Below are 27,189 nucleotides of genomic sequence, written 5' to 3' on the forward strand. Positions count from 1 at the left end.
AGGATTGTCCCAGATATGATAATTTTGTGTCCCGATGACATTTTTTATGGTCCCCGGGACGTCAGGACACCGTTAGTTTCGAGCGCTGAAGAAGGGGAATTTATTTCCAAATAAATTGCAACTTTTTGCTGATAAAATTAATGGTTTTGGGGTAAAAAAAAAAAAAGCCAAAAATCATTAGCTCCTGCCCCCTGGGTCCCCACCGGGGCTCTGCCCCTGGGCGCCTGTGGCCCCCAAACCTCTGGCTTTTTTCAGACTTTTTAAGTATTTTTCATTCTCTTCCCTGTATGACTCTTGGTGCTGATCTGGATCGATCCATGAAAAACGGGCTTTCCCCCCCAATTACTTATAACTCTGTCAATTTTCATGATTTTTTTCAATCAGTTTTTTTATTTTATTCAGCAAAATGACCTTCACCTTGACCTTCAATTGACAAAGGTCAGCTAGCACAAATTACTGTGACTTTAGTCACAGTCTCTATCTAGTTTACTATTTACTGCTTGATGATCTCAGACGCATTAAGAAGGCAAAAAATTACACTAATTAACTTTTGATGAGGCATACCTGTTAATTAAAAGCATTCCAGGTGACTACCTCATGAAGCTGGTTAACATAATGCCAATAGTGTGCAAAGTGTCATACAGTCAATAATGCCAGTAGTGTGCAAAGGTTAGGTTAACTGGTGACTCTAAATTGACCGTAGGTCTGAATGGTTGTCTACTCAAAAAAAGAATTCATTGGATGAACGTAATTTTATCTTGCCACCTATATTCCATCTAAAGAAATCATGTTAAGTCAGTCTATCTTGACTGTGTTAGTCTGATTTTAAGTAAATTAACTCATTCCCTAGTACGGCAAGCCGCTAACAGCGGCTCGGCGAATTTTCCCATTCCCTATGGAAAGCCGGTACTATCGGCTTTGGTGACGTCATACGGAATTCCCTCGGAAACTCCCATAATAAAGCAGTACACGTGAATTTGACCAATCAGAGCTGTAGAGGACTGCACATAGACCACATTTGGATATTATAATTAGCGGGAAACCCCAGAAGTCACGTGTAGGGAAGGTTTATTATAGCAGGGATAGACTGCTATAATATTATAGTATTATAATATAATATTATGACTGATGCTTGTGAAACCTACCTACTTCAGAATTATACAAAAATAATTCCATCTTTAGAAAGGATAGGTTTCAAGGACTCGGTAAATGTATACTTTTCTACCTCTAAAATAATTTGTTATGGAGATAGACAGACATTTAACTGAATGTACCTATTAAATTTGTGATTTTCACAAAAAGTATTCCGTCAAAACGTGACTGAAAAAAATTGAAGTATTCCGTAAGGAATGGGTTAAGTTAGTGCAACACAATTCAGTCATGTTGGATGAACTAATATAGCTTTTGTCTGTTATACGAATGTAAATCTTGTTTTAGTGTTCTTTCCAGTTAGTGTAAGCAATATGTTTAATTAAATTACCAAAGATCCACTAACATACATAAAGAACATGCAAAAACGTTTACAATTTTTATTTAACATTTGGGTGCAACATAGAACTGACACCAGATCTTTACCATTGTCTTATTTTTTTTGATGCATCTCCACAATATGCCACAGTACAACTTAACTTCTGACTAAAATAGTGTCTTAAATCCTTCCAGGATCAATTAAACCAATTTTCTCTAAGGGCGTATTCACACCTACGTTGTTTGGTCCGGACCAAACGAACCAAATTTCCCTTGGTCCGGACCTTTTGGGTTGGTCTGAATACAAACCACCGAACTCTAGTCCGGACCAAACAAGCGGACCGAGACCGAGCTGCAAGGTCGGACTCGGTCCGGACCAAAGGAACCCTGGTGCGGATCTTTTGGAGGTGTGAAAGCAGACCGGACCTAATCTGACAGTTTTGCTTTTTTGTACCTCGGGAGCTTCCATTGTTTGTCGAGCATTATGGGAAACAGAGTCTTGACACTCCACCGCAAAGTGCAAACACTGTTTCGGTTGTCAAGGGTCGTTCAGTCACCAGTGGTAGGCGAGTACAAAAAATGAGTAGGGGGCAAACGTGGGCCGAGGAAGAAACGCGCACCCTTGTGGATATATGGGCAGATGTCCACATATCTGAGCTTTTGGAGAGAACACACAAAAATGCCGACGTGTTTGCTGTATTCAGTGAGAAAATGAAGGAGAAGGGGTTCACGCGCTCCCCAGAACAATGTCGGCTAAAAGTGAAGAAACTCCGTCAGACCTACATTAAAATCAGGGACATTCTTTCAAAAAGTTGCGGTACTAGCGACGCAAAAAAGAAATTCATCTATTGCGTGAAGAGCCAGAATTGTCACAACATGATGTGCGCTCATCAGCGCTATCCTCCGTAGCCGCCTTGCCCTTTGTCGTCGTCGTTGATGAATTACTTGTACAACAGCATAGTAATCGCACAATTGTGAAAACAGTAAAAACTGGAAAAAACATATAGCTTTGACATTAAAAAGAATAACAGCACGGAAAGCCTCCATGACTACTTTTGAACTTAACGTGCCATTCCACCATTGGATGTATTCTTTGGCATAAAATACAATATATTTTGACATATATAAATGGTATCACTAGATAGAGAAATCTTTTAGCTTCAAAATGATATCAAACATAATTTTTTGACAACGACAAGTATATTAATTTTGCGACCAAAGTCACCTACCCTTTTAATTTCCGCGCGTGATGTCATCGGCAGGTTCCCCTTCTTGTGTACCACGTGATGTGTGACGTGGCACATATCAGCAATGGCAGATAGAACGCGATAAAAATAATACCAGTAAATCTAGCTAATACCAATAAATCTAGCTAACTGAAAGATTAACTCAAAAATTTTCGCAATTTTTTTGGCCCCCATATATGAGGAGAAATGACTCTCTCACTTTGGGGGTTTCCTGGTCTAAAAATAGACCGACACGTGGTACACAAGAAGGGGAACCTGCCGATGACATCACGTTTCACTACCGCGCGGAAATTAAAAGGGTAGGTGACTTTGGTCACAAAATTAATATACTTGTTGTCAAAAAATTATGTTTGATATATCATTTTGAAGCTAAAAGATTTCTCTGTCTAGTCATGTTGTCATAAAATATATTGTATTTTATGCCAAAGAATACATCCAATGGTGGAATGGCACTTTAACGCTTTGTGCGCGTGTCGTCTCTGACCAATAGCTGAACGACCTCAGGGCGCGTGGCTTTGTTGACAGATTTTGGTCCGCTTACTAAAATGTAGAGTGTGAAAGCAAACCGCACCAAAATGAAAAAATAAAAAAAACATTTGGTTCGGACCAAAGCAAGTGAACTATCGAACTATCCTGGTCTGAATACACCCTAAGACTCAAGTTGTTTACTCAATCTAGACTAAAGACCAAGCTGTTTTCAGATGCTTTCTGCTAACTGATAAATATTGTCATCTTTACATGTTTTACACTTTACTTAACTTTTACAGTCTCTGCATGTTTTAAACTTTACTTAACTTTTATTCTATTTTATTCTGCTGTTTTTTTACTGAACTTTTATTATTTTATTTCTACTATTGTTTAATTCTTCTTCTTCTTCTTATTTTCTCTCTCTTCTTCCCCATTTATTTTATGTAATTTTATTTTCTATTGTTTACTGTTTTGCTTTTACTTCTGTAAAGCACATTGAACTGCCACTGTGTATGAAATGTGCTATATAAATAAACTTGCCTTGCCTTGTGTCAAATATTAACCATATGATGCATTTGGGAATGCTGTATTCAGAGTTCAGCATTTACAATCTTGCAAAATTTAAAGTTTAACATTCAACATGCAACATTTTTTTTCAACTTTTGTCACAAATGCTTGTAGAATATTTTACGAACAAAATAATTGAGACTGTGTAAGAAAACAGCCTTAAAACAATCTTCCAGGATTTGTGCATGACTGGTGTCATTTCAAGTTTTAAAATTCTAAAGCCTCGGTCACAACCGGACGTACGATTTTTTTTGGCCGTGCGATTTTTGGCGTTTCCCAAATCGCTGCGGGTTTTTTTGTTCGTGGAGAAAGACGCACGTTGGCCGTAAGTTTGTCTTGCAACCTGAAAAAAACGTAAGCACCCGTAGAGTTTGTTTGACATGACAAAGAACCTCTGCGGCCGGTCTGCGGCTCGAAAATCATCACGTCACACGCGCCCTCCGTGCGTTTCTTGCGTTTTTTTGCACGTAGACCGGCCGTAGGAGCACGTACGGCCAGTTGTGACCTAGGCTTAAGTGCAACAACTAAACTTCTTCAAACATTTGTAAAAATGCAATACGATGTGTGCTTAACTATAAAAATATGCATGTTATCATTTTAAACACTGAATTATTACAATCAACACATGCGCACTGTTTTTTGTTTTTAAATCAGAAATGGTGAAAAATTACTGTCAGAGGAATGTCGTCAAATCTTTGTAAATAATACTCAACTTTAGGAGCTCAAAGTGCAAGTATGACTGCGCCACTCACAGAAACTGTTTTTGAAAACCCGTACAAATACAACTGCTCCAGCCACAACTGTCCATCTAGTAAAACCAGTCTGGATGTGTGTTCAAAAACGCTGTTCTGTGTCATCTCCATTTTTAACGTATGAGATGACAATCTTAATCTCAGTCCATTGTGCAAACTAAATTGTCTTTTGGAACGTTTTTCTTCTAATTTTGAACTTTCAAATGCATTGGCAGAGATGTGGACAAATGCCATGCTTGAATCAGTCTTCATCAAGCTTATTCACCCTATAAGCTTGTCTTTCAGGAACTGTGCCTTGGATGACAACCTCTGCCCATCCAGCTTCAGTAGAATCTTCTGCAGGACTTCAAAAGTACATTTGAGCTGGGGTGGGTAGCTCAGGTTCAGACAGTAGATCAGTCCAAATAACAGAGCACAGGCAATCGCAGTGTCCCCCAAACCACTGAGGACCTCCACACCTTCAATCAGGACACTGATGTCTTCTGGATCATCTCCAGGGTCTGCCTCCTTCTGTATGATGTGCACTCCCATCACAGTTTGCTCCACTGAAGTGTTGGCCTCAGTCAGTACGTTTACATGCACGTCCAAATCGAGCTGCTGTTGGTAATCGAGCAAAGGGTCCCAGCAGGGGTGCCAGAGAAATCCAATCCTACATGCACAAGTGAAATCGGGCTATTGTGCAAGGTGCATTGTGCACCCGAGCCACACGTGGCGCTATACGCCCCATCGTGTTGGTACACTTCCCGTTGTCGTCATGAAGAAGAGCTATAGTGTTGCCAGATACTGCTGACATTTTCCAGCCCAAAACATGTTCAAATCCGCTAAAATGCACTTAAAACCCCCAATCTGGCAACACTAGTTCCATGTTCAAGCTGTTAGGCTTGCTCTAACAGACTATGGCTACAAACTGTCCGGCGCAGACCACTGTTTTGTAAGACAACTTATTTTGCACAATAATATTTTTCTAAAGTCCATTTTTTGCTTACAAAAAAAATATTTTTTTTTGCTTACAATTTAACTTATGTCTTAATAAACACACAAAGTTCAATTGTTTTGTTTTTATTGACATTCTTCAGATGTTGGACATATACACACACACAAACACACACAAACACACACACACACACACACACACACACACACACACACACACAAATACAGTGACTTGTTTATGTACACAATTCACAGCTATGCAACAGCTGTACAGATGTATTTGGTGATACAGTAAGTGAGCTAAATTTTAACAGTGCAAACAATGCCACAAAAAGAAAAGATTCATGCCGTTGTCATAATTCGTTGTCATGCCGACCGAGGCTGTTGTGTTTCCCGCTTGTGGTCTCGTCACTCGTCACTTCCGGAAGTAGCTCGACAAGTAGCTCGATAGGGTATACATGCACAAAGCAGCTCGGCAGAAATCGCATAAACTAGGTCGTGTAGCTCGATTCCGAGAAATCAAGTTCGGTTCAATTTCAGCCGAATTAAGGTGTATTCATGGCATTTTGAACTTCGATTTCACTCGAGCAACGGCAGAAATTCGATTCTCTCTATGTGCATGTAAACGTAGTGAGTGTCCTGTGGAGTAAAATATGACAATAAATACATTTGATATGAGTCTAGACAGTGTGGAAATAGACTTAGAATTTTATGAAGAAAAGAAGTACAAATTCAGTCGTACAGTTGGAGATGTACAGAAGTAACACAGATGTGTACATTACGGAAATGGTACAAAGTGAAATCTAAGGTTGGAAATCCCTACCGGCCTTTAGTGCTTACAGGGATGTCCAAATGAATGCTTTATTCATTTGAGAACTGGGAAAGGAAGTAACGGAGACCAGTAATCACTATGCAAGAGCTACAGGCTTCGAGAGAATATGGATCAATCAACCACATCAAGAACATGGCATAAAATTGGCCAGCCTTTACCAAAGCACCATGTTAACCTGCAGTTTTCTAGAGTATGTAACTCCCCATATATTCCTTCACGAGTTTCTCATGGTCTTCGTTTAGGTAGACGCACAAGGACTTGAGGATGCATGCTCGTCTTGTATGTATTGTGTCATCTTGAGGGATACCCGGCCGTCACCGGCAACTAAAGCCTCGACTGGTGACAAACTCACAAATGTCTAATGTGTACAATTTATCACTCACACTGTTTAAATAAATGCATTCGTGTGTGTATATATATATATATATATATATATATATATATATATATATATATATATATATATATATATTACAAAATCCGAGAATACATCAGAAAGATGGCCCCAAAGGATGAACTGCTAAGTGAATGTCTCAGGCAGCAGAACCCTGATGAGAGTGCAGAGGAGGAGGAGGAACAGACAACCTGGAGAGACAAACCCCTACATGGCATGTACCACCGTCAGATAGAGGAAGTGGCTGATATCAAGAAATCCTACCAGTGGCTGGATAATGCAGGACTGACAGACAGCACAGAGGCACTAATCATGGCAGCACAAGAACAGGCCATAAGCACAAGAGCCATAGAGGCCAGGATCTACCAGAGTAGATCAGACCCAAGATGCAGACTGTGCAAAGAAGCCCCTGAAACAGTCCAGCACATAGTAGCAGGGTGTAAGATGCTAGCTGGATCAGCGTACATGGAGAGGCACAACCAAGTGGCTGGGATAGTATACAGGAACATCTGCAACCAGTATGGAATAGAAGTACCCAAGTCCCAATGGGCCATACCACAGAAGGTGGCTGAGAACAACAGGGCCAAGGTTCTGTGGGACTTCAGCTTCCAGACTGACAAACAGATCCTGGCTAACCAACCGAACATAGTGGTGGTGGACAAAGAGCAGAAGAGGGTGGTGGTGATAGATGTGGTGATCCCAGCTGACGCCAACATCAGGAAGAAGGAACATGAGAAACTTGAGAAGTATCAAGGGTTGAAAGAGCAGCTGGAACGGATGTGGAAGGTCAAGGGCTGTGTGGTCCCCGTGGTAGTGGGGGCACTTGGGGCAGTAACCTCCAAACTGGGAGAGTGGCTCCAGCAAATCCCAGGAACAACATCTGAAGCCTCAGTCCAGAAGAGCGCAGTCCTAGGAACATCGAAGATACTGCGCAGAACCCTCAGACTCCCAGGCCTCTGGTAGAGGACCCGAGCTTGAGGATGACCTGGATACCACCCCCCCGCCGGGGGTGAGAAGGAGATTTATTTTATATGAATTACTTACCTTGGCAAACAATTCTTGCATGTGCTGGCGGTCAAACTTTCCACTCCGACTTCCAGAACTTTCTCTGCATCCGGTAGGTGTGGCGCATGCGCAATAGCTCTCTCTATCAGAGTCACTGATTTGAAGGACCTCATTCTCATTGCATTGAAATGAATGAATCTAATTTATCTGAATTTTCTTTGATTCATGTTAAACAAGAACAAATCATTGAATGGAGATAAACATGATTAATTCATTTAATGCGAACATATTTCTAGTTTGCTAATCAAACACATGCCCTGGGTGACTTTTTTGAGTGCATGTGTCAGCCCTGTGATGACCTGGCGACTTGTCCAGGGTGTACCCCGCCTTTCGCCCGTAGTCAGCTGGGATAGACTCCAGCTTGCCTGCGACCCTGTAGAACAAGATAAAGCAGCTAGAGATAATGAGATGAGACACTTCAAGCACAGTGAAATTCGTCCTCTGCATTTAACCCATCTGAAGCAGTGAAAACACACACACACACACACACACCCAGAGCAGTGGGCAGCCACACCAGAGCGCCCGGGGAGCAGTCAGGGGTTCGGTACCTTGCTCAAGGGCACCTCAGCCCAAGGCCGCCCCACGTCAACCTAACTGCATGTCTTTGGATTGTGGAGGAAACCCACACGGACACGTGCAAACTCCACACAGAAAGGCCCTCGCCGGCTGCTGGGTTCGAAGCTGGAACCTTCTTGCTGTGAGGCGACCATGCTAACCACTACACCACCGTGCCGCCAGTTAGTTCTTGAACTTGACGTGTTGGAAGCAGAAAAAATGAGCAAACATACAGTATCAACTTTAAAGTGCATATCCTGGACCGTGGCGGCACGGTGGTGTAGTGATTAACACGGTCGCCTCACAGCAAGAAGGTTCCGGGTTCGAACCCAGCAGCCGGCGAGGGCTTTGCTGTGTGGAGTTTGAATGTTGTCTGCGTGGGTGTGCTCCGGTTTCCCCTAGTTAGGTTAATGTGGGGCGGCCTTGGGCTGAAGTTCCCTTGAGCAAGGTACCTAACCCCTGACTGCTACCCGGGCGCTCTAGTGTGGCTGCCCACTGCTCTGTGTGTGTGTTCACTGCTTCAGATGGGTTAAATGCAGAGGATGAATTTCACCGTGCTTGAAGTGTGCATGTGCCGCTCTCACAGCCTGCTGGCGGATCTGCACGTGACATCACGAATCTGGCTCCAGACTCCCTTGGGATTTTTCCAGACGCGTTTTATTTTATTTTTTTCTGCTGTAGACAGATGGCCTTGTGCAAAATTACCCTTCTGGATGAGAAGAAGAAGAAACTTGTCACATGCACACTTCAAGCATAGTGACACCACTCCTTCACTCATTATCCATCAACCATAGCATTAAAAACACTGACAGGTGAAGTGAAAAACATTCTCTCTTTACAATGGCACCTGTCAAGCAGTTAGTTCTTGAAGTTGACGTGTTGGAAGCAGGAAAAATGGGCAAACATACAGTATCAACTTTAAAGTGCATATCCTGGACCAAATTCTTTTAATATATGAAAGTATGTCCCTTTACACATTTAGGGCGGCACGGTGGTGTAGTGGTTAGCACGGTCACCTCACAGCAAGAAGGTTCCGGGTTCAAACCTAGCAGCCGGCGAAGGCCTTTCTGTGTGGAGCTTGCATGTTCTCCCCGTGTCTGCTTGGGTGTGGTCCGGTTTCCCCCAAAGACATGCAGTTAGGTTGACGTGGCCTTGGGCTGGGGTGGCCTTGGGCTGAAGTTTCCTTGAGCAAAGTACTGAACCCCTGACTGCTCCCCGAGCGCTCTAGTGTGGCTGCCCACTGCTCTGGGTGCGTGTGTGTGTGTGTGTGTGTGTGTGTGTGTTCACTGCTTCAGGTGGGTTAAATGCAGAGGATGAATTTCACTGTGCTTGAAGTGTGCATGTGACAAATAAAGGTTTCTTCTTCTCATCCAGAAGGGTAATTTTGCACAAGGCCGCAGAAAGAAATAAAATAACAAAACGCGTCTGGAAAAATCCCAAGGGAGTCTGGAGCCAGATTCGTGACGTCATGTGCGGATCTGTCAACAGGCTGCGCGAGCTTACATGGATTCAGTGCGCAGTCTGTGTAGACCAAGTTTAGCAGCGAGCGATTTTGCATTGAAATATGGAATTGTCGCCTGAGCTTCTAAACCCACGGATTCATGTATCAGTGCTCATCTATCTATTGTTACATAAATCATATTTTTTCTAATTACTATTATGTATTTATATATTTCTTCATTTAGAAGAGTACTGGGTACTGTAGGAGAAGGATTTCATAAGCTACACACATGGAATCGGCTAAGCAGGGTTGTATATACATTTAATGTGTTTGACAGGTCCCAAGATCTCAAGCCCTGACACGCAGATCCCTTGATACATGTGAAGTAAGCGTATTCTCGTCCAGCACTTCCGTGTTGTTTACTTTTGTGTGTGTGTCAATAAATAACATTATCCGTGTACCACAGAAACACCTAATTTAGAGTATAGTCTCTCTTATCCTTACCCTGGCAACAGGCGACTTGTGAATTGCCGATTTTCTTGGTCTTTTTCTCGCCTTTGCTTTGGTCCTCGGCTTCCGGGTGCCTCGCACGAAGCGCTCCCATTTCTCTCTCATTGTCCGGTCTTTTGGAAAACGATGAGTACTAATCCCATCAAGATTGGTGTTGCTACACCCTCCTACGATACATCTGTTAGCCATTTTAATAATTACGTGATAACGTTGAAGAAATTTGCAGAAAACCACCAGGTCATTTTCTCATAAACAAACCAGCACTGACGTAGGATTCAGAGGGAAGCGTCCCGCACGTGACGTCACAAAAATCAACGTTTGTCGGGAAATCCAAATGCCAAGTTTTTTCAGAGGTGGACCAATTTGCCTCAAATGGCTTGATTTCAACTGAATTTTTCTGGTATTGCGCAAGGTAAAAAAAAAATTGCACAAAATGCGAAATGTGACAGATATTTGACCAAAGTTTAATATAAAATAGGAGAATTACATTGATCTTGCTCCTGAATTTACCCGTGATATGCACTTTAAAGGAGATATGCAGAACCTTTTATTTATAAATAAATTTCTGAGTGGACAGTATCTCCATCCTTGACTCTTGTATGCTGCATAAATAGGAATAAAAAAAATATATATTTTTGAGAGTTAAAATCGACTGCAAAGTTGGTATTCGAGCTGCCCCGCTGAGCCAGCCCGCCTGGAGCGCGTGCCGTCACAGCGGTAACCGGTTTTAAGGCCGAGGCCTTTTACAGCTGTAGACCAAAGTCATATAAATAAAAATTTACAGTGAAAGTAAGAAATACCGTTACCGACTTGCTCAACTAAGACTGATTTGACTTCATTTGATTGTGGGTTGACTCTCATTAAATCAGGATGGGTGTTATAACTTATGCAACATACATGTACATGCATGCATTTTCAGTGATAAAGCGTAAAAGGCTAATTAAATAATCAGATGAACTGAGACGATCACATTCTGAAGCAAATTAAATAATCTTATACCGGTAACTTAAACACGCAATACAAGCTACATGTATTAATCTAAATGCAGGTCAACAACTTTTTTTTTTTAATCCAAACGAGAGTCAGAGCTTACCCGTCTGTATTCTCACTTCTTGAAGGCCGATTGTTTTTGAAACAATCTGATTTTCAGTTGTTCAGTTTTCCGTTCATTCACTTCTTCCATGTAAGGGAGAGATGGCAGCAATATCCAGTTTAGAAATAAGACGGCTGCTCCACTCATTCACTTTTCTTCATGCTGCGTACTCCGCCATTACTGCTCGGCTCAGGCAATTGCTAAAACCCGGGATGGAACGGGATGTCACCTGTTTTAGCAACAACTGCAGGGAGGTCACTGCCCGAGTGATATGTCCTGTCCCATTCCATCCCGGGTTTTAGCAACAACCCTCGGCTCACTCCGGGAGGACTGGTGCAACTGAACTCGCTTTCCTTTAAAAAAAAATAAAATAAATACTTTTTTTCCTTTTCTTGTAGTTTTCTTTTTCTTTAATTGTTGGTACTGCACCCTCTTTCAATACGGGCTTATAGCCAACGCTCCTCAACAGATCATAGGTCTCGTACGAGTCCTCAGTAAAATGTGCAGAGCAGAGGAGAGAACGCTTCGTAGGTGCCCAATGTACCCGTGAACTTCTCACAAAATGCGTCCAAATCTTTGCAGTTTGAACAGTCTTGGGCCATGAATGCAACGTAAATCCAGCTTCTGTCGTGTTGCTGCACCGGCCAAAAACACATCTACGTGGCATGGTGATAAATTAGCTCAAAATGGAGGATCGGAGTTGCAGTCAGCTCTGTGTTTTAGTATAGCGGAAATGGCAATGAGACCGATAGACTTCCTGCGGTGACGTTACGGATGTCAAGGTCATTCACTCAGACCCCGACCTATATAAATCACTTTAATCGTAAAAGTTACTATATTAGATTTATTGTTAACGCTTAAAACTATTCCTGTGCCATTCTTGAGGTCTCAAGGCATTTATAAACGAAAGTGAGGCCATGGCTCTGCGTATATGCTTTAACCCTCTGGGGTTTGAGGGTATTTTCTGGCACTCTTATGATTTTGGCTTGCTCTGATTTTGTTGTCAATTTTAACAAATCTAAACAGTATTTTCAAAGTCATATGGCTTGTTTTGTATTCTGTACAAGTTCAGCTACGCATCTCTCATAACCTGGGATGGAACAGAATGGTACCGTCACGTATTTTAATGTGGTGTCACGAGAAGGCATACGATAGAGTGCCGAGAGATGAGTTATGGTATTGTATGAGAAGTATATTAGAGTGGTGCAAGACACGTATGAGAGCAGTGAAACAGCATTGAGGTGTGCAGTTGGAACGACTGAATGGTTCAAGGTGAAGGTGGGACTTCATCTGCTTTGAGTCCTTTCCTGTTTGCCATAGTGATGGATAGCTTGACGGACGAAGTGAGGCCTTATTTTTGTATTACACTACCTATTTTGCACTACATTTAACCTTTTATTTTGGACTACACTGGGTGTTTTTGTTGCTTTTGCTTTTCTTTGCTTTATTTTTGCACTATATTGCCTTACTTTGTATGACTTCTTCCACCTATTTGTTTATTTGTAATTGGCATTCATGGTGGACAGCAAACTAAGAATTTCATTGTGCAAGTGGACATGTCCTTACTGTGCATATGACAAACACTTTGAACTTGAACTTGAAGAGTCACCATGGAACATGATGTTTGCGGATGATATTGTGATGTGTGGTGAAAGTAGAAAGGAGGTTGAGTTGGGTTTGGAGAGATGGAGGTATGCGTTGGAATGAAGAGGAATGAAGGTGAGCAGTAGCAAAACAGAATACATGTGCATCAATGAGAATGGGGATGAGCGTGTAGTGAAGATGCAAGGAGTAGATGTAAAGAAAGTTGGTGAATTCAAGTACCTGGGGTCAACTGTGCAGGAAAATGGGGGCTGTGATAGCGAGGTGAGAAAGAGAGAACAGGCAGGGTGGAGAAGGATTTCGGGAGTCATTTGTGATAGGAAAGTCCCAGCAAAAGTGAAAGGTAAGATGTATAAGACAGTAGTGAGACCAGCTGTGATGTACGGATTGGAGACCGTACCCTTAACGAAGAGACAGGAGGCAAAGTTAGAGGTGGCGGAGTTGAGGATGTTAAGGTTTGCGATGGGAGGTTGGACAGGATAAGGAACGAACACATCAGAGGGACAGCACATGTGGAGAGCTTGGGAATTAAGCTAAGAGAGATGAGACTGAGATGGTATGGGCACATCCTGAGAAGAGATGGAGAGCATGTTAAAAGGAGAATGTTGAGGATGGAGCTGCCAGGCACACGAAAATGAGGAAGGCCAAAGAGGAGATACATGGATGTGGTGAGAGAGAGAGAGGACATGAAAGTGGCAGGTGTGGTAGAGAAGGAAGCGGAAGACAGGGAGCAATGGAGACAAAAGATCCACTGTGGCGACCCCTAATCGGGAACAGCCAAAAGAAGTAGTCACGTATTTTCTTATATTTGCCTATTCAAAACTGATATTTTTATATGCTGTTCCGTCCCATGTATAACAAGTGTTCTGTCCCGCAATGCGATTTTTGTGACATTTATTTAAATTATGTATAATCTTACCTTTTTTGTTCCAGTTTCACAGAGACATTGTCACGTTCACCATTTTATTAATCCGTACTTACATTAGTCATCCCGCCTTTATAGATGAACCCGTCCCGTCAGGTATGATAAATAAAATTAGAAGAAAAACAAAATATATTGTTTAGTTGTTTTCTTGTCAAAACATATAACTTAACTACTATTTATTCATCTATTTTACAATTTCTTGCCTCTTCCCCTACCTCCACCTTTTCGTTTCTTCAGCTGACATTGTATACATTTCAAGTTCTTATCTTTTTTGATCATGTCTTTACATGGTAGAATATACCGCAGCCACCGCACCTGGCAGGCATTAAGGCCTGCTCCTTCTGTGTGGTGGCTAGCATAGAAGTTGCTCCCCTCAGACGTCTTCAACTGAAAGCAGAGCTGCACGACGAAGACCTGTAGACTTCACAGGGTTTTCAAGTGGGCACCCCACCTCACCGGTGTTTCGTCAACAAGCCCACGACACCTCAGTGGGGCTTGACAGCAGAACCAGCGTCCTGGAACTGCTCCCTCTGTCATTCAGGAACCTGCCGTGCAACTCTGTCCCCCCTCTTCTCTGCCAGCCTGGCTTAGCCACCGGTCACTTCTCTTTAGCCACAGCCACCTGGATGCCTGTTCCGCCTGCTTTTGAGATGCTGTTCACCAAGTTCTTATGGGTTACACCCCTAACCCCAAGCCGTCCTAGTGCTCTCCAAAGGGACTGCCCTGGGAACCCCCTGCAACCCACCTCCACTGGTAGATTCTAGGTTCTCCACCCCCTCTGCTGACTCTCTACAAGGAGGGGCTGGTACTTCCCCAGCTTGCATTCGTGTGCCTCCTCAATCCTCTCCTTCCAGGGTACCGTTAGCTCTATCAAGGCCACCTGTTTTGTTGCATGGGACCAGAGCACGATATCTGGTCGGAGGCTGGTGACAGCAATCTCTTCAGGAAACCTGAGTTGCCTACCCAGGTCAACTCTCATTTCCCAGTCCTCTGCCATGCCAAGAATACCTGCACACCTGTCCTCCCTGCCTGCCTTCTCCCCAGGCCTGAGAAAGCTGATGAAGCAGGGCCCTTTGTTGTGGGACGTTGTATACATTTCAAGTTCTTATCTTTTTTGATCATGAATATAACGTTAATACAATGTGACTGGATATAATAATACTGGATAATCAAAGAATACATGACAGTGATACATGTGAGTACAAGATGTTAAGTATGAAACCCCTGAATATTTAGAAAACGTAATGTTATTGTAATGTACCGTCCCATTCCGGTTCATACTTTCCCTACCGGGTTATGGGAGACACTTTCAGCTACAATAATATCTTTGTAGTATGTATGTCATGATTGTACTTTTAAAAAATAATAGATACATTTATGTTGTAAAATGCAGTTCTAGAACTGTGTTGGAATGTGTGAAAAAAACATGACCTGACCCATTGTGACAAATCGTTTTGGTCACTTGAGGCAATTCTGTTCAGTCTTAGGAATGTATCAAGCACAAAAACTTATATCTGCTCCACTGATTTGGACAATTAACTGGCCATCAAAAAATGTCCTATTGCTTTGGGATAAAGGGTTGGCAGTGGGAGGGGTATTCAACGAGAAGGGTAAAAATTTCCATTCCATTCAATGAGAAGAGTGAAAACCCCTCTCTCTCACTGCCAAGTCTTAATCCCATCAGGTCAAGTCACAATGGGTGAGGTCATGTTTTTGACACATTCCAACACCGTTCTAAAACTGCTTTTTGAAACATCTTCATTTATCTGGTATTTGATTTGATTTTGGTATTTGACACTATTCAGTGTGTCTTGAAATTAACTCTTGTACTATTTTACTCAGTTCAGAGCCACAACCAACTCTGTTACTAAATTACTGTGTAATTTTGCTCCAACTCCAAATTTTACTTTCTAAACTTTAAAATAAAGCACAATTAACTATTTTTGAGGAAAACACTTAACTCTGGAAAAATTGCTCAGTCATGTTTCCTGTGTATGCACTACAGTGCATGCACATCAACCGATCTGCTGATAATAAATAGAATAAATATTTACACTTACTTGAGTTGATCTTCAGCTAGATCGAGTCGAAGGGAAAAAAAAGGCACCGCTCATAAGTGTCACAGTTCTCAAGATTGAACTGAATTGCTGTCTTGAATCAACTGAAGCGCATAAAATCCACATGCCATCTCGCAAAAAGTTTTACCTCCAAATAGCCTAAACTATGGCTGACAGATTTTATCCTGTTTACAGTGGACGTTGCCACCGCGAAAGAGAAACCAATCAAAACCGAAAGACTGAAAGTGATTATCGTGCTGTTACCATGTGAATAGTCTTTTATAAATGCGTAAGTGGACGCTCAGCGCTCCGACTCCGGTGTGACTGAGTAAGGTGACAAGCTTTATGTTTCATCTAATTTAGGTAATTTAAAAACTATAATATTATTTGGCAGTGGGCACAAAGTGTAAAGTATAAAGTTTCTGTCAATATGTTTGTATGATAAACTCGTGAAGATATTTATCTCAATACATGACCTACTCATTCTAAACCTGTCGAGCTTCGCTGGTGAAACTCTTGACTCCAAAGCGTTAACAAGGACTAAACTGTGATAGTGAGATGACTGGGTCTGAGCATCTCCAAAATGGTGCATCTTGTGGGGTGTTCCCGGTATGCAGTGGTTAGTACCTACCAAAAGTGATCCAAGGAAGGACAACCGGTGAACCGGCGACAGGGTCATAGATTCGCATGGGGCACAAAGGCAAGCCCATATGGTCTAATCCCACAGAAGAGTTACTGTAGCACAAACTGCTGAAAACGTTAATACTGTCTAAAACAGAAAGGTAGGTGTCAGACCCGGTCATCTAGCCACCACAGTTTGGCCCTTGTCAGAGTCACTCATACCCCTTTTCCACCAAATCAGTTCCAGGGCTGGTTCGGGGCCAGTGCTGGTGCTGGTTCACAACTCGTTCAACTTGCGAGCCAGCTGAATATCGAAGCAACAACAACACGGAAATAGCAGCAGCAACAACAACAATAATAATAATAATAATAATAATAATGGATGACTTCGCATTTGTACAGCTGCTGCCTCTCATCGCTTAAAAATGGCGATCTTTCACGGTCTTGTTATTGTTGTTGGTCTTAAGAACTCCGTCCCCCCCGCTGACGTAAGCGGTTCTTTCCTCTGGCCCAGCAAAGAGTTGGTGCTAGCCTGGAACTGTTTTTTTCTGGCCCCAGAGCCAGTTCTTTGTCAGTGGAAACAGAAAACCCGGTTCCAAACTAAGCACTGGCCCCGAACCAGCCCTGGAACTGCTTTGGTGGAAAAGGGGCATCAGATTCTTATGTTTGCCCATTTTTCCTGCTTCCAACACATCAACTTCAAGAACTGACTGTTCTCTTGCTGCCTAATATATCCCACCTCTTGACAGGTGCCATTGTAACAATGTAATGGATATGATTCATTTAATCTGTCAGTGTTTTTTATTTTATGGCTGGTGTGTGTGTGTGTGTGTACATACAGTACTGTGCAGAAGTCTTCGACACATGCAAAGATGCCTTCAGAAAATAATGAAATTAAATGTCTACCTTAAAAAAATACCAGAAAGACCAGTAAACAGTAATAAATAAAACAAAATCAGTATTTGGTGTGCTGACCATTTGCTTAAAAATAGTTTCAAATACAGTGTGTGCAGTTTTATAAGGAAGTTTTTTAGTTGCTAAGTTTTTCTGAGAATCTTGCAGAAGACACCAGACACAATTCCTCTGGAGATTCTGACTTGTCATACTTTTTCTTAGTTTTCAAACAAAACCCAGCAGCCTTCATGATGGTGTTTTTTTGCCTGAATAGTGGTCTCTTATGTAATTTACTGCTTACATTACTGATATACAAACATTTCTTTTCTGTCACATTTAATTTTGTGCTGAAAAACTGTTTGGAAATCTGAAGTGTTTTTGTCCTGACTTGAAAATGGAGGTCATAAAATAAAAATCTATAACACAGTAACACAGTTTGAACTAGGGATGTTAACCGATGACCGTTTGACCGGTGGTTGACCGAATCAACGTCAACCAGTTAATTTTTTTTTTTTGGTTGTCGGTGAAAAAAAAAAAAAAATCGTTTTGAAGCTGCCGATTTTGGAGTGGAGAACCTGGAATTCTGTGTTGTAAACGCTTGGGGTGTGCCATGGGTGTAAGGACGACAGCTGACAAATCAGAAACATCCATTCAGTCATGTCCCGCCCTCCCGCCCCAGTTAAAGACAGCTGACAAATCAGAAACACCCATTTAGTCATGTCCCGCCCCAGTTGAACACAGCTGCCACTCGGCAAAAGAAAAAAGTGTAGACACAGGCTTTTTAGCTTACAAATTACTATTGTTTTTTTTTTTAATTAGGCAAAAAAAAAAATGTGTGTTTCCGGTTACCCGACCGACCCTAATCCGTACCGCCCGACCCTAAACTTTTTTTTCGTTTTTTTCCCAGTCGTGACTTTTACATATAACCCAACCGCGTGAACTGGAAGTTTGTGTCACTCACTGGGAAAATCAGGGCTTTCCACAAGCGCCGGCTGCCGGCCATACAGCCGACTACACAATTCAGTCCAGCCGGCTACTTTTATGACTTATTTTTGTAGCCCACAGGCTCTAAATATTAATTTTCGATTTTAATAAAATTAAATGTTTATCTAACGGACTGACAATAATGTCAAACTGAACCACACTCATTTAAGTTGTGATTTGCGCTGTTTGTACCGATAATAACCACAAATTCCCCGCCGACTGCGTTGATCAGGGGAGAGTAACTCATCCGCGGCCCCGACATGCGGTGTGCGCGCGCACTCGGCAGAGGCAGTAGTGTGTCGGGGCTGTCGGAGGGAACAGAAGCAGAGATAACGCTTATTTTGTCTTTCACCTAGAGACATGATTCAAACTTGAAAACGGAGACAAAATTCTCCTGTGTGGATCTGGCATTCAACTTTTTTGCTGGGTTCTATACTTTTTGATCAGTCACCGATCAAACACTATGAGCAAATCTGGAGAAATTCAGGCTTTATAATGGGTGTCTATGGCGTTACACACCAGTGGTGCTCAGGAGTTTAGAATGGAGGCAGCTTGGAAAAAAAAAAAGCTCTAACTTTCTCATTTAAACTGTTTTCTTAGCCACAATTTTCACTCTACACACACACAACTTTCTCAAAAGTTGTAGTCACACATTGTGTGAATCAAGACAAGTGTCTCCCTGAGTGACAGGATTTACAGTTTTTGAATGAGAAGCCTGAAAGTAAGGAGAGGACAGCCGCGCTCTCTCATAGACTCACATTATAAACGTGGCAGCGCTTTTACTGCAAAATCAGAAAAGTCACTTGTTTTTAACTCGCTCTAGTGTCCACATTTTTTACACTAGGGACAAAAGAAATTACATTAATGTGTTCATGGGAGCCTTGTAGCACTCAATGTGAAAGAATTTTGTGAATAGCTCCTTTCGTTTCTGTGTAAATCAGCGTTGTTCAAGGAGAGGGAACTCTGAGAGAAAACGCGCTCTTTGCTTGTTATATTGTGTCTTTTTTCCCTGCACCGTTACCAAGGCGACGAGCTCCACTCAGGGAGCAGAGAGGGGCGGGGCTGCTCTCTCTCTCTCATGGTGTATTGAGCTGTTATATTTACAGAAAAATTCATGTTAAAAGGTGTCTCATGCTGCATCAGATTCATCAGAAGGTGGTAACTCAGGTGACCTGCAAAGAAATTCATTATATTTTGTGAAATTATTCCTGTCTAAATATAGGTTATGGCAGCCATCTTGAAAAAAAAATTCAAAAAAAAAATGCCTGCCTACCGACCCTAGTTTTGAAATCTATGTAACCGGAAACACACACTTTTTTTTTTTTTTTTTGGCCTTATTATTAGAAGGCACATCGAGTTTAGTCCTGCCTTGGCCAGTGCATTCTGAAAGTATGTTTCGGTCTGTAGCCAACAATGCATGTTATTGCAGATCACATCTCTCCACACAAACTAAAGGCGCAGATGCCGACTTTTTCACGGCTTTTTCACGGACTGTAACGGCATTTGCTTATGTAGTAATTTTAATACAGAATTTACTCTGATGAAATTATTCAGACACTCCAACGCCCCCCCTAAAAAAAAAATCGGATCTGCACGAGTCGTGAAAAAGGCGCGCCGTTTGCATCCCTGTTTAAACTCATAGGTTAACCGACTTTAACCGGCTAATGAGGCTCGGTGGTCGGTCAAGATTTTTTTTTGTTTTCGCCATCCCTAGTTTGAACGAAAAGAAATAAGGTGTCTCCTAATACTTTTGCACAGTCTCTCTCTCTCTCTCTCTCTCTCTCTGATGCCCCTTTTCCACCAAAGCAGTTCCAGGGCTGGTTCGGGGCCAGTGCTTAGTTTGGAACCGGGTTTTCTGTTTCCACTGACAAAGAACTGGCTCTGGGGCCAGAAAAACCAGTTCCAGGCTAGCACCAACTCTCTGCTGGGCCAGAGGAAAGAACCGCTTACGTCAGCGGGGGGGCGGAGTTGTTAAGACCAACAACAATAACAAGACCGCGAAAGATCGCCATTTTTAAGTGATGAGAAGCAGCAGCTGTACAAATGCGAAGTAATTTAGTATTATTATTGTTGTTGTTGTTGTTGTTGCTGCTGCTTCTTCTTCCGTGTTGTTTTTGCTTCGATATTCGCGCCAAGGTTTATGCAAACGTAGCAACGTAACTGACGTATACAGCGACGTAATGACGTGGCTTCCCTTAGCACCGTGAGCTATGGAAAAGCAAACTGGTTCTCAGCTGGCTCGCAAGTTGAACGAGTTGTGAACCAGCACCAGCACTGGCCCCGAACCAGCCCTGGAACTGATTTGGTGGAAAAGGGGTATGAGTCGGTTCATACTTTCACGTTATGTTTAAGTTGAAGGAACGTGGTCGCTTCCTGCAGGATCATTACACCTCGACCTGTGTTTCTTTCTTCTTTATTTATTTTCAAAGACACAATGCCTATGGTGACTACTTTATTATAATTGTTATAGCTGTTATCTGTAATAGCATAATAGACTGGTCACTTGAATTGAATGAATTTGAAACTGTGCTGGTCACACTAATGTGTGTGTAAGAAGTTGTTAATTTCTTAATCTGAGGCTTAGTTAATTCAAACAAACATCACTTCAACTAAAGTTTTATTAAAACTAAGAAAATTGCTGTTAATAAATCTAAAATCTTTTTTTTTTAGGCGTGTGCGTGAATAGGAACGAAATGCTGTTATAGTTTCAATAAATGAAAACACATTTGCCTATTTGAATGGATTCATTCTATTAATATAAGTATTTTGTTATTAATGTTAATAAAATAAACCTACGGTTTATTAGGGGGTCCATGTGGTTTGTCTGTGGAACGTGTTTTGGACAGAAAGTCTACAGAAAAAGACTGGATGTACGTTTTGCCCAGAGCGCTGTCATTGATGTGTCATTTATGACTAGTTAATCCACATGGTCTGTAAATGGTTAAACACATATTTTTCCCTGTCGTTCTCTGACTACAGTCTATTTGTCATGTTCTAGTATGTGTCAAAGTCCATCAGTTGTACATTCTGTCAATAAGATAACGAGCTGTCTTAAATATCTATCGACCAAGGTGTTTTTTTTTTTTTCTCTCCACGTCCAACACGTTCACGTGTTTTGTTTTGTTTTTCCCCCTCTCATATGCAGAATTTCCTCTTTCACTATGATGTAGATGTTGTTCAGCATGACAATGTCGAGCTGCAAAACTTCAGAGTTTACGTTCCAGTCTTCAGTGCACAGTACACATGTACTACGCTGTCTGGATGAGCAGAGGCAGAAGGACCTCCTGTGTGATGTGACGGTGGTGGTAGAGAACTGCAGTTTCAGGGCCCATCGCTCAGTTCTTGCTTCCTGCAGTGAATACTTCAGCACCCGCATGACCAACCACACAAGCCAGGGACTCATCATCAATTTACCTGATGAAGTAAGTGCATACTGTGTTCTCTATCTAATGCCCTCTAAACGTAGCCTGGGAAATCCCATGCTGCTTTGCACAATCGTTCCGATCTGAAAAGACAGCATGGAAACTATGGTCTAAAGCATAGGTGTCAAACTCAAGGCCCGGGGGCCAAATCTGGCCCGCGGTGTCATTTTATTCGGCCCACGAGATCATTTCAAATGTGTATTACAGTCGGCCCACATGCACCATTAATATATAGAGTAATATGACTTGAAGACAAAATTTTGTGCGTCAGAGCCTCAGGAATTAGGAATAATTGGCCGAGGCCAGTGTAACATCACATGCAAGTGGATCAGTAGTGATATCTCCCACTCATACCCAACAGGATATGCGCAGGCACATTTGAACTACCTACCATCTATGATGGGAATGAGTGTGAAATTTGTATAGCTTTAAGAATTATGTGCGTGCATGCACAATTTCTGTCCATCTATGAACAAATATTGAGTTCGGCCCGCGACTTCATGCCAGATTTTGATTTTGGCCCCCTGTGAATTTGAGTTTGACACCCCTGGTCTAAAGGCTCGCCTGAGTTAGGGAGCCAATCAGAGAGTGGGGAGGGGTGGAAAGACGGTGACGCGTACTACTCGACAAACGGAAGCTTGTAGTTTATTTGGGACTGTTTACGGATCACATTTAACATGGCGACGAGCTTTCGATCAAGCTTTAGACACTGTTCTGAATAGTTTAGAGCGAAAGTTTGTTTAAAAAAAAGAACAGCGTTTGGCGTTACAGTCTTTCTTCGTCGCTCTAACTACGTCACCGGGTACAACTGCCATGATTGGCCATGGGCTACGTATACACCAAATGATAGACATTCGCAACGTCCAATAAACGGCCGCTGACAATCGTAAACCACACCTCCCCTACGAGAAATTCAGTAGGCGGATTCCAGACCATATTTCACTTGTGATATGGTCTGGTGTTAACCAGACTACTCTAAACGCTGACTGCAACTGACTTTGCTTTGAATATTACTTTTTAAAAGATGTCCTAAAAAAGTGATTCTGATGCGTACATGTGGATGTTTTTTTTTTTTAAATCCCCAGGTAACGACTGAAGGATTTGAACCCTTGCTGCAGTTTGCCTACACCTCAAAACTACTTTTCACCAAAGAGAATGTGCTGGAGATCTATAACTGTGCCACTCTGCTGGGCTTCAAAAACTTGGACAAAGCCTGCTTTGACTTCATCTTGCCCAAGTTCTTTGACAGCAACAAAGGTTCATCGAATTTCCAGAGAAATGAGTGCTGCAAGAGCAAATGCTGGAAAGCTAAGGCTGAATCAAGCTTTAACAATGATTGTGCTAATGATCCTGGTGATGTAGCATCAGCGACTCAGCCCTTGAAGAATCAGGAACCGAACTGTTCCTCAAATCCCAGTGAGACGGCAGCGAAAACCTGTAGTCCGCATCAAGAGACTGAGGCGGATGCAGAAGCAGAGTCAGACTACTCCTCACTTTGTCCAAAATACCGCAAGTTTCAGATCGCTTGTGGGAAAGTCCAGTCTTGTACAGACACAAATCCAGAGAACAGTGAGAGTACCTGCACTCTAAAATGCCTGCCATGCTCCAGCTTTGAAAAATGTGAGTCTGCAGATACCGTGTCTAGGAAGATCTCAACAGGAATCGCTGAGGAGGATGCCCTGTCCTTTTGCTGTCCATTAGCAAAGCAATCACCAATTGAAACACCTCCAGATCTTTGCTCAGGGAAGACATCTCCACAGATATGTCCAGTGACTGCATCCTGTAGCCTAGGAGGCTCTTTTCCTCCTCCGCCTCCACCTCCATCTGCTGGAGAAGTGCTTGAAGGCTCTTTTGCGCAGGTCTCTGATAAAGAGTGTACTGTGTCTGATTGTAGAACTGGAACTATTTGTCTGAACTCCAAAAAAGAGCCGAGGAGCAGCGTAGAAATGGAGGTGGCCAACCAGCTCAGCGCCTGGCCCGACATTTGCAGCTCCCGTGTCTCGGAGCTTGCTTCAACATGTGCCCAAGGTGTGGCAACGAAGAGCTCTGAGCTACACTGGTTCAAACAGTTGGAGTGTCCCTTTCTCAGGGATTTGGGTGCAGTGGATGCTCAGGTGCGATGCAGTGAGGCGGCATCTCGCTCAGCGGAGTGTTCCTACGTTTCCTCCATTTGTTCAGGAGAGGACTCCGATAGCTTTGACACTGAGGGGGACAGCGAGTCTTGCACCAGTGACCAAGCAAGTCTGGTAAACATCTTTCTGATTTCTGATACCTTGACCTATTATCGCTCAAATATAGGGCTGCAAAAAAAAAAAAAAATTATTAAAATTGTGATCTTGATTTGTTTCTCAGTGCATTTTGATTCCAAAACAGCATTGATTCTGTAGACTTGGCATTTGGCTAACTATCTCCTAAAACAGAGCTTCCCTTATTCATTATGAACAATGGCCATAGATGTTGTACTACATGAATTTGTACACAGACCTGAAGTGTTATGAGTCTGCAGAAGAAAAAGGCAAGAAACACAACACTGGAAAACTAAACTAAGTGAATTTTAAAATACCTGCATGTAGTGAGAAGGAACACAACAAAACCTTAAATTCCTAATGACGAAACATCTGAAATGAACAACAAGGGCAAATGTATCATGATGACAGGTGCTGTCTCACAAAAACCTTGACAGTAACACATCACACAGAGCATCTTAAAGACCTTATAAAGTGGCTTATGAGTTGCGATCATTTGACCTGCGCCCGTGTCTTGCAAAAGGGTTCACCCCCCTTGGTGTTTGTCCTGTTTTGTCACATTACAAGCTGGAATTAAAATGGATTTTTGGGGGGTTAGCACCATTTGATTTCCACAACAAGCCTACCACTTTAAAGGTGCAAAAATTGTTTTATTGTGACACAAACAAACATTAAGATGAAAAAAACAGAAATCTGGAGCGTGCATAGGCATTCACGCCCCCAAAGTCAATACTTTGTAGAGCCACCTTTTGCTGCAATTACAGCTGCAAGTCTTTTGGGGTATGTCTCTATTAGCTTAGCACATCTAGCCACTGGGATTTTTGCCCATTCCTCAAGGCAAAACTGCTCCAACTCCTTCAAGTTAGATGGGTTGCGTTGGTGTACAGCAATCTTCAAGTTATGCGACAGATTCTCAGTTGGATTGAGGTCTGGGCTTTGACTAGGCCATTCCAAGACATTTAAATGTTTCCCTTTAAACCACTCCAGTGTAGCTTTAGCAGTATGTTTAGGGTCATTGTCCTCCTGGAATGTGAACCTTCGTCCCAGTCTCAAACTTCTGGCCGACTCAAACAGGTTTTCCTCCAGAATTGCCCTGTATTTAGTGCCATCCATCTTTCCTTCAGTCCTGACCAGCTTTCCTGTCCCTGCAGATGAAAAATATCCCCACAGCATGATGCTGCCACCACCATGCTTCACTGTAGGAATGGTGTTCTCAGGTTGTTGGGTTTGTGCCACACATGGCATTTCCCATGATGGCCAAAAAGATCAATTTTAGTCTCATTTGACCAGAGAATCTTCTCCAGTGTGTTTGGAGGAATCTGCCGCATGCTGTTGGGCAAACTCCAAATATGTTTTCTTCAGCAATTACTTTTTTTCTGCCCACTCTTCCATAAAGCCCCGCTCTGTGGAGTGTACGGCTTAAAGTGGTCCTATGGACAGATACTCCCATCTCCGCTGTGGATCTTTGCAGCTCCTTCAGTGTTATCTTTGGTGTCTTTGTTGCATCTCTGATTAACGCCCTCCTTGCCCGGTCTGTGAGTTTTGGTGGGCGGCCTTCTCTTGTCAGGTTTGTAGTGGCACCATATTCTTTCCATTTTGCTATAATGGATTTAATGGTGCTCCCTGGGATATTCAAAGTTTGGGATATTTTTTATGACCCAACCCTGATCTATACTTCTCCACAACTTTGTTTGGAGTGCTCCTTGGTTTTCATGTTGCTTGCTTAATAGTGTTGTAGAGTCAGGGACTGTGTCCGAAATTGCTCCCTACTCACTATATAGTGGAGACGCCATTTTGTAGTGCTGTCCAAAACCTTAGTGAGGATTATTTACACCTTTTATGTAGTGGACTCGAAGTATCCCACAATGCATCACAAAAAGTAGTGTACAACTGATGGTCACTAACCAAAGCAATATATCCTATCATGCATTGTGGTCGCGCTGAAAGAAATCAAATTAAAAGTCTCAAATTTGAATTAATAAAAGGCAGCGGCAAAGAAGAAAGTATTCAACCTTGATTTAAAAAAAAAACTGAAAGATGCAGGTACTTTCTATTGATTAATGTGGGAAATACGCTCAGTATAATCTGTATTTATCACAAAAATGCATGCATATATTTATTATTTTGAAAACTCACCAGCTGACTGATCTGGCACATTTTAATTGTGCGACAGTAATGACGTAAATCCTGGCGCGACGGACTAGTGTCCGAAAGCGTTTTTTCATTTTACCAATGAGCTCGCTATATACTGTAGTCCTCTATGTAGTAATTCCCTATATAGAGAGTAGGGAGTAGTGAACGAGTGAGCGATTTCGGACACGGGGAGGGTCCTTCCAGAACAGGTTGATTTATACAGACATCATGTGACACTTTGATTGCACACAGGTGGCTCTTAATCAACTAATGATGTGACTTATGAAGTGAATTGGTTGGATCAGCTCTTATTTAGGGGTTTCATACGAAAGGGGGTGAATAGACCCCTTTCACATGACGTCACCGCGCCGCGAGATTTTGTTAGGCGCCATATTGGAAGACCAAGTACATGCACTCTCAATATAAAACAAAGTACGAGCGAGAGTAAAGTGACACGATGGATGATAATTCTGGTTATGTGAGTACATTACCAGCTGCAGAAAGGGCACGGTATGTGGAGAAACTGGCTGTGATTGATGGGTTTGACCCATATGATAAGACTCGCGGCAAGGGAGAATGGAAACATAAGGAGGACCGGACACCAATTCTGCCATCTGTTTGCTACCCAGACATTGTAAACTATTTGTTGTTTACACCCAGTGCCTACACTCAGTGTTCGAACTATGCCGATATTTTCGGGGGGTCCCTTTTTTTCCCTTGGGGTGCTTGCGCTTGTCTCGGAGCGCGGATCTCCAAACACATGAGAAGCCTTGCGCTTGTCTCGGAGCGCGGATCTCCAAACACATGAGAAGCCTATCTTACGCACATATCACACGGACTCCACACCTCCACACACGCATCGCGTCTGAAGTCATAACTCATCAGGGGAAATCGTGTCCGCATTGGCATGTTCAAAAAACAACCTCGCATCAACAATGATACCACACGCAAGAAAAAAAAAAAAAAGTCAGGCTACTCAAC

The 27,189-nt window shown here is 42.4% G+C and overlaps 1 protein-coding gene across 2 annotated transcripts in view; it reads left to right on the top strand.

Moving 5' to 3' along the window:
* Window positions 1–27,189, top strand: part of bach1b (BTB and CNC homology 1, basic leucine zipper transcription factor 1 b) — an 81,530-nt gene that overhangs the window by 16,669 nt on the left and 37,672 nt on the right. For both annotated transcript variants that reach the window (XM_060908398.1, XM_060908397.1), the window contains exons 2-3: window positions 21,553–21,829; window positions 22,915–24,075. In XM_060908398.1, the coding sequence (XP_060764381.1) occupies window positions 21,578–21,829; window positions 22,915–24,075 (1,413 nt within the window). In that variant the 5' untranslated portion in view covers window positions 21,553–21,577. The remainder of the gene's footprint in view (window positions 1–21,552; window positions 21,830–22,914; window positions 24,076–27,189) is intronic.

This window comes from Neoarius graeffei, chromosome 25 (genome assembly GCF_027579695.1).
Source record: "Neoarius graeffei isolate fNeoGra1 chromosome 25, fNeoGra1.pri, whole genome shotgun sequence".
Lineage (NCBI taxonomy): Eukaryota > Metazoa > Chordata > Actinopteri > Siluriformes > Ariidae > Neoarius > Neoarius graeffei.